General features: G+C 41.2%; 1 protein-coding gene across 1 annotated transcript; it reads right to left on the bottom strand.

Annotated features, from left to right (window-relative positions):
* Positions 1-1,860: 1,860 nt before the first annotated feature.
* On the bottom strand, positions 1,861-5,157 carry LOC148010811 (putative protein phosphatase 2C 34). Its single transcript, XM_087671535.1, has 5 exons — positions 4,324-5,157; positions 3,784-4,119; positions 3,553-3,670; positions 3,220-3,443; positions 1,861-3,106 (listed from the first exon to the last, which is right to left on the bottom strand). Exons 1-5 carry the CDS (start codon positions 4,726-4,728, stop codon positions 2,936-2,938), a joined length of 1,254 nt encoding a protein of 417 aa, XP_087527661.1. The 5' UTR covers positions 4,729-5,157; the 3' UTR covers positions 1,861-2,935.
* Between the last annotated feature and the right edge of the window lie 3,875 nt (positions 5,158-9,032).

Below are 9,032 nucleotides of genomic sequence, written 5' to 3' on the forward strand. Positions count from 1 at the left end.
CATCAAAATACACAACAAGACAAACACCCTATCAAACGTGCCTATAGAAGTCTTTTTTCATAAAACCTTCAAAAGAAGAGCTTCCAACTCTCGAGCAAGAAAGGTAAGCAAAACAAAATAAGAAGTTATCACTCTTAAAAAAGAATACAAGCATGCAAGCAAAGATCTAATAGCATGAGAAAACACCCAAGAAGAAGAGAGGAATTGCTACTATGGCTCAAGGAATGGACTCTCCTCAAATCCTTAGTGGTCTCATGCACTTCTTTGCTTGCAAATGCCTATCTCTTTCCTTTACTCTCCTTTCTCTACCTTGCTTTACTTTCTCCCTACTATTCTTTGTTGTTCAATTGAGAAAAATAGCATGACTGGAACACATTTTGAATGATAGATCATCAATTGTGACTATAGGAGTGCATTTAAGTGTGACTCCATGATAGTGGCAAGGCACATATAAACACACTAATAACCATGTGGATGGACATGCCTATAAAGATATGTGCATCTATGGTTTCATTTTTATGTAGTGCCATCTCCTACCATGACTAGGTCAAAATGGTATAGTACAATGTACAAACCCTTGGGTCTCTCCATCTTAACTCTATTTAATGTGTTTGGCCTTCTTACATTGTTTCACTCCTTATTATTCTTTGGAGCTTCCCTTTGTACGAGATGGGGATTTCACCATAGGCTTGTAGTTCTCCTTTGGTTCATGTTTATGGATAGCATGTTGACTCCCATTTATATCCCAACACTGTAAAAAGTGTGCTTTTTTTACCTTGATTGAACTACAATAACAATGTTCTCAAGGAAGTAAGGTTTACTATAAAATGAATTGCAAAAATTTTCAAGAAAGCCTTTCAAATCTAAAAGGAAGGTTCAAAACTTTGAACTTCTCTCAAAATTTTAGCCACAAAATTTACAAATATGTGTCATTAAAGTTAAGAACCCCTCTACATTTTTTAGTTCGAGGTTACTATATCTACAATGAAAAATGTTTCTTGTGAACATTGTATAAGATGTTTGCTTTCTTGAACTTGGGTGGACATTATGTTGACTCCCATCTATATCCCAACTTTTTATGATACATGTGTACACCTCATTCACAATTCTCTCATCCGTGTAAATGGTCTTCATTTGCTCCTTAATCAAACTCAAATCATCATTAACAATAGCTAGATTTTTCCACTTCCCAATGGTATGCGTGTTTTTAGTTTCTCATACTCTCTTAAAGAGTAGCAATTCTAACCTTTAGCTCAAAGATTGTGCTTGCCACATTCGATCTCTATCTCTATTCATATCTCACTTAGTCAAGTAGCCACTTTTATGCTTGATGCGTCTCCTCCTTGTTCTCATTCTATTTCATTTTCATAAAAGTTTGGAATGCGTGCAACAATTGCACTCAACATCTCTTTGACCCACATGGGTATCTTCTCAATGTTGCCATCTTGGTTCTTTCATATTTCCCACATCTCTTTGACCCCCATGACTATTTTCTCAATGCTGCCATCTTAGCTTCTTCTTATATACTTCCTTCATGACTTTCATATTTCCCACATCTCTTTGACCCCCATGACTATTTTCTCAATGCTGCCATCTTAGCTTCTTCTTATATACTTCCTTCATGACTAGCATATGCTAATTCAAACATTTAGGTCACTAATCTTATCAGCATTGCTCCAAATTGTGGTAAACTTTCTCTTATTTCACTCCAAGTTTGCTATAGAGTGACCTTTGTGAGATGTGTGCATGCGCCCACGAGTGATGTAAGTAAGTTCATGAGTTCTTTAATCATAGAAATTGCAACGAAAATGCAATTCAGAAAATTCGATATGTTTTGCAAGGATAAGAGTTTAATTTGCAAAGTAAGGGGAGAGAGAGAGATTATAGGCCTTTGTAGATTTCGAAAAAGGGTGATCAAATTCAGTCTTTTGAGCACAAATATAAGTTTAGAACCCACCTCAATAGGGTCAGTCTAAGAGCTAGGGACTGAAGTCGAGGAAGATGAGTAAAGCCCTAGAGAGACCTGACAGTGCACCCAACCAGGCGGTTCAATCCCATGTTTGTCTTTTGTCAACATTTCCACATCACCACCTAGATCAGAAGGCCCTGCAGACCCCGATCGGAAAAAGTATATCAATATAACGCAGTCCAATTTCCTCTGCTGATCCACTTCCTTTTTCGAAGTGAATTTAGCCAACGAACAGGGTGATGACTGCAGGAGACACAGTGTGCCTCTGCAAACACCCATCACCAAGCAACAGAAAATTTGCATTCAGTCGCAGGTTCCTGACATTCTTCAAGGTATACTCTCTCGGACAAAAAAATCTAGCATGTCAAAAGCATTCATCCAGATTATAAGGTGCCTTTGACGAGTAAATAGTTTTTATTGACCTACCTGAATGAAGGAATTGTGGCTGTTTGCAGAGCCAATGCTTTACCTCTCAAGTAAGAGAAGGCTCATACAAGGGCCTTAGTTCTTTAAGTAAGAGAAAGCTCATACTAAGACACCAATCCGTTTTAAGTGTAGGCTTCGATGTTTGTAACAAAGCCTTCTGAAATGGTAAATAGGAAAAAAAGAATTGGCATCTCTTTGAGATTCAAAAGACTCGAGGGAATGCACTTGAAAGGATTGTTAGTTCTTTTGACTGGGGCACAGACCCCTCCTGGGTTACCTAAATGGGACCATCATTTTGCCTTCTTATTTGGGAGCATTGTCACAGACTTGGCATCACCATTGTCATGAAACCAGCTGAGGGAGATTACGTGTTAGACAAGGCATGCTGCTGTTACTTTCGTAGCTATCTAGACAAAGCTTGCCACATAGAAGGGGCCACCAACAAAAGTTGCATTTGACAAACTTCCATGTCAGTCAGCTGATGAACTTCTCCTTCAAAATATACACCTTCAGTATTATGCAAAGAGCTTTCATAAATGGTCAATCATCCAAAAACAAGCACACAACTGCACAGTCATCCATCCTTGCAAGTGCACGTTTGGATCTCCATGCAAGCACAGCAGACTCGACTACAGCTCTTGCAGCATAGGACTTTACTGCTGTTGAACCCACTATCTTCACAACTTGCTCGTTGCTTAGAACATCCCATACCTGCATAACACAGAGAACCAATGCTTAGAAAATCAGATACCAGATAACTTTGCCAGAGCTTGAACTGGCCATTTGACAAGGAATGGAATTTGTTGGCATTTATAGTGTCTCACCCCATCAGTCGCAAGTACAACAAACTTATCCTTCTTTGTCAGACGTCGATACACGACTTCAGGTTCTGATATTACACCATAGCTCTTTAGACAGTAGTCACCCAATGCTCTAGCCATTGCCAAACCAGGTGTATTCTGATGTGGTAGCCAGACCCTGTGGACCGCTGGCTCATTTTGCAAGGCAAACACTCGACCTTTACAACGTCGAATTCGATCAGCTTCCCCTGATCAAGCATCAGAAAGTCACTTGAGCAAAAAGCAGCTATGAAGATCTACCAAGCACATGCCATGAACTGAGTAGTTTATCAATCCAAATGTTACTGCTATGCTTACTCTGCAGATTTGGCTTCAAATCCACAGTAAGTTGTAATGCTAAAAGGGTGCCATCATCGGCCCTTGTACCCAGAACAGCCCGAGAATCACCAACATTTCCAACAATCAGGTCCTTACCCTGCAGATCAAAAAGAACAAAAATCTAGATGTATCAAACATAGGGTGACAGTGGTCACATGTAAATAGATGATTGCACATGTAAGCAACACACCAGCTTTCCATGCTTCTTACATGTTTGACAAGGGTCACAGCGGTAGTGCCACTAGAAACACAATCAACTTGCTCATCATTAAGAAGGTCCCTATCCATTACTTTATACGCTGTTACAATTGCCTCTCTCCACGCAGTAGCAATGCCCAAAGAGTCACTCTGAGTTTGAACAAGACAATCTGTTTCACTGTCATCTGAAGATGATATAGAGTCTTCAGCAGCATGCTTCAAGTACTGCCAGCAGGATGCCAAGGTCTGAGGAAGCATGTCACGCACATTCCTAGCGACAAAGTGTCCATCTGGACCATGGCCATCAAATACGCCACAGAAAATGGTATTTTGTTGACAGGCAAAATTCTGTAAAAGAGGATAATGAACCATGAGCAACTACTTCAATAGCGTGCACAGTAGACAGACTGCCTCAACCCAAACTAAGCTGCTCTAATGGACAACCATCGTATACTCATTACCGTAAGAACCCATGCAATCTACATGAACAGAAATCATGGAGATAGACCGAGAGAATCACATAACACTTGGAATGTCGTTAAGATGTCTGACCTCCCAAACAATCATGGCATCCTGATTAAACCTTTTCAGACCCTGTCGAGTAAAAAGGGAAGCCACATTGGTCCTGCCATTCACAGAGAGTATATATTGAGGGTGCACGCCTTCGTGTAAGACTCCAGCTCCATCCAATCCGTGCTCCCCCTGCTTTCCCTTGATCACACAAAGTTCGTCTTCGTGTGGCATGCAGGCATGTTTGGGGCAAGATTTAGCAACGCAGGAGGTAGGGCTGGAGCAGCTACGGCGGCGACACTTGGATGATGTTGCGGGCTTGAGAACATCAAATTTGACATTGACAGGGAAGATGAGAGGCCAGTTTTCAAGTCTCATAAAGAGGCAGAAGAGCGCGCGTTTCCAGAAAACCTTCCATGGTACCACAATCAGGCTCAGGCAGTCCATATTTCTGATCAGCGTCTGATCCGGTTAGCAGGCAATGCAGGGAATGTCTACCGAAACCGCTCGAAATTATCCCAAGTGGCTGAACTCAGCTAATTTTCACACCTAGGTGCTTACCATTGATCTGTTGCTCTATCCAGCATACCTGGCAAAAGCTCCTTCTCAAAGGTCAGAAATCGGAGGAAGATGTGATAAGGAAGAGATTTAAGGGCTAGCTATGGAGTTCTGGTCACACAATAAAGAGCTCTCTCAAAATGCGGAGCTGGAATGGAGCTGCAAAAGGAGCTTTGAGATATTCCGAGGAAACAGATTTGAGCTGGCGATGGAGTTCTGGGGTGAAAACAAGATATGGAAGGGCTCTCTCTCTCTCTCTCTCTCTCTCTCAAGATTGAACCTTGAAGTAAAGAAGAAGAAGAAGATGACGAAGAAGGAGGAAGGAGGAGAAAGAGAAGGGAATAATGATAATATTAATAAGAAATGAATTTACTCATTAGAAGTACTGATAATCTTAATTTATTGATGGTAATGGTAATTATAAATTGGATTCGACTAAAAAGCTAGCGTACTGGCCACCGACCGGGGTTTGTGTCTGAATGGATTTTGGGCGAGACAGGAAAATCTGAGAGCGAGAAAGGCGATGGATTACTAGATATTTTTTAATGCAGAAGACAAATGCATCAGGGATTCCGGTCCCCGGATCTCTTTAAAAATGTCAAATGCCTGCTCTCTCAGAATAAAGTAAGCTCGCTCCATTTTTCAACGTCAAAAGCTTGGAATAAATAAAGATCTATTTTTTAAATAAGAGTGCTGCCACACGCTTAGTTTGTATTTGCATCCAGACGCAAAGGTGGTTATATATTTAGTGAGTGAGAAATAAAAAAGCCATGTCACACGTTACAAATTTTACTTATTTGACATGTAAAAGGTTCAGTAAGTCTGCGCGTGACCTCACTATAATAGATTGTTAGACAACTTCACCTCCACTTCGAAAGGAAAGCGAACTCTCTCTCTTTCCCCTCTTCGCTCTCTTTTTTTGTTATCAAGTGGCTACTCGAATAGTAAGCTGTCTCTCTCTTCTTTTGTTATCAAGTGGCTACTCGAATAGTAAGCCATTGGTTTTAGCAACCTCTGCTAACTCATGTTCAAATCTCCCTTTTTTATTCCTATATAAGATGATCATGATTCATGTGGATGTAGGAATTAAGACCATGTGGTCACCATAAGTGTAACTTTACCAACCAATCTACATCTCATTTGATCTCTCTCTCTCTTATATCTTCCTTCTTCTTCTTTTTAATGAAGACCTGAAATATTAAAAAGGTAAGTATGCACAATTGGGTATCCTGCCCCTATCTATCAACCACATGACTTATAAGCCTCACAATGCTACTCTGACTTACAAACCAAAAACTTATACAACCGAACTTGGTGGACCTATTCTAATTGGATGAAATGAGGTGAGCTCGTTTGTTCATTTGTCTAAGGTGCAGCTTGAGATCTATTATCAGTATCCAGCATAGCCTGGGTGGCTTGAGGGTTACTAGCCATTTGCCATGTTGTGTTATCCATTGTAGAGGGGGCTCCCAGTGGCCCGTGAAATTGTTGACGGTGAACCCCAATCCAGCAAGGTAGAGTAGACATTAGCAGGAATCCTAATGGTGTAGTCCCTATTGGTAGCTATATTTATAATGCTCCAGAACAGTTCAACAATCTCTCTCTTGATTTTAGCTTCTGTTTCCTCTTTCGAGCATCTGGTACCTGAATGTTTGATGTAGGTCTGCACATCATGCGTCGCTAGTTTCCGAGCATTTCTATGAACCTGCCAACAATTATCCACTTTAAATTGAGGGAGCCAATCAACATTTTTACCATTAAATACTTTTTCATTGCATACAAGCCATATTGACCAAAGAAAAATTCCACATATCAAGGTCCACAAGGAGGGGGAGAGGCCATTTGTTTCCCCCATGAGGATTTCTTTCCATATCAATTTATGTGGATGAGCGGGGTGTTGAGATATCGAGCTCCACTCGTGATACGCCAGGGTGACCGTTGTGTATTTATGTCACCGACTTGTCAGTTGTGTAGATGCGGTTGGTACACCGCTCATGAATAATAGCTAGATGACAGCTATCCTTATCTACTCTAGTTCGTGGCTCAGTTTGTATGCCACCTTAGTTAGTTGAGTTTGGTTTGAGACCCATATATAGGGTTCTTCTATTTCTTTGTATGAGAGTTCTTTTGGCTTACACAACTAAGAAGAGGAAAACTGTTTTCAGCCTCCACCCTTGTGTGTATTCCCCCATTGTGCAAGCAAGAAAGCTTCAAGTGAGATTCCTTCCTTCTCTCCCACAATCTTGACATGGTATCAGAGCCTTGTTCGTGGTAAGGAGCTCAAGAAAGCAAGCCAAGCTCGCGGTGTTCTGGTAAGAGGAGCAGTGTTGCTTTCATTTTCTGTTTTGGGAGCAGATCTCTGCAGGTAGCACAGTCGGAAAGTGCAGGAGTGCATTGTCTCAGGTTGAGACGCCCTTCGCGCGGTGAAGCAAGAGGGTAGTATATGCTGTGGGATTGGGCTTTAGCCCTGGGTGACCTTGTTTTTTTTATTTGAGGCCATTTCGGGGCCTGTTTTGGATGCGAAAGTTTTCTGCACGCACTCAGGAAAAGGCTCAGTTTTATACTGTGCAATCACTATTCTACAGGTCGGTGAAAAGTTACTATAGAAATTGCATTGTATGCTTGTGCGCAGAGACATTGGGAGTTACAAAATCATCCCTGTTGCCTGTTGATGCAAAATCATCACTAGGAAGTGACTGTGTGGTCAAATACCACTTTCGCCAGTTTTGCAGATTTGCCCTTGTGAGGGTGAAGTTGTGTTTTTTGCAGTGACAGAATTTTTTACAATGTTCTGTAATGGCGTCTGATTCTCTTTCACAGATTGTCACTGAAAAGCTTGACAAGAACAACTTCCAAGCATGGAAGTTTAGAATGACGAATTTCCTTATGGGAAAAGAATATTGGGAATTTGTTGCAGGAAATGAAAAAGAACCAGTTCTTCCTGATGTTCCCAATCAACAGCAAATGCAGGCATTTAAAGCATGGCATGAGAGAGCCAGGAAAGTTATGTATTGGCTGTCTATCAACATTTCAGACTCTATGATTGTGCATATTCAGGATGCAAGTACGCCAAAGGAGGCATGGGATACTTTGTCAAAAATGTATAGCACAAATATGCAAGCCATGAAAATGCAGCTCAAGCAAGAGTTGCATAATGTGCAAAGAGAAAATATGAGCATCAATGACTACCACATGAAGGTGAAGAAGATTGCAGATGCACTTGCTTCCATTGGGTTGCCAGTGGAAGATGATGATTTAGTTTCTATGACCTTACATGGTCTAGGAAAGGATTATGCACAGTTCCGAACATCCATTTCCGTCTGTGAAAGATTTTCTGATTTTGAGGAGTTGATTGCTCTTCTAATTTCTGAGGAGCAGAGAAATGGTGGTGCATCTTCTTCAGGAGGAACTTCAAAAGAAGCTGTCTTCTACTCAAATGTTGGAAGAGGTAGAGGCAGAGGTAGAGGAGGCCGATTTGGAGGCCGTGGTAGAAATCAGAATATGCAGCAAACTCAAGAAAACCAGTCCTATGGAGGAGGACGTGGTAACTCTAGAGGCAGGGGGAGCCAAAGAGGTCGTGGTGGATGGCAAAGAGGCCAAAATGCAAACAGTAATGTTGAATGCTACTACTGTGGTAAAATGGGTCATATGGCTAAAGACTGCTATAAAAAGCAGAATGGCATCATGAATGGAAAACTGCAACAAGGGAATTATGCATCTTCTAGTAGACAGGGTGATGAAATGAGCATTTGTTTATGGTGCAGTACATGAACAATTCTGTGACAAGGGTAGAAGAAAGCAATGATGTATGGTATGTTGACTCAGGTGCATCAAACCACATGACATGTCATGCAGAATGGATGGAGGATGCAAGGAAAATGGAAAAACCAGGATTTGTGGAGACTGGTGATGATACTGCACATCCTATTGTGCAGATTGGAAAAAATCCTTTGTCTATGCAGGATGGGAAAAAGAAATACCTGTCCGATGTATTTCATGTCCCAAATATCACTAAGAATCTGGTTTCTGTTGGTCAAGTGGTTGAGCAGGGCTTGCAAGTCAAATTTAATCCTCATGGATGCTTTGTTGAGGATATGAAAAATAAAGGTCGCTTGATAGCAAAAGGAAAGAAGAAGGGCAGAATGTTTACGTTGGATGCAAACATGCCTGAATTGAGTGCAGCAATGTTTGCA

This window comes from Lygodium microphyllum, chromosome 29 (genome assembly GCF_053477565.2).
Source record: "Lygodium microphyllum isolate KBCC chromosome 29, Lygodium_microphyllum_v1.1.10, whole genome shotgun sequence".
In the NCBI taxonomy this organism is placed as follows: Eukaryota; Viridiplantae; Streptophyta; class Polypodiopsida; order Schizaeales; family Lygodiaceae; genus Lygodium; species Lygodium microphyllum.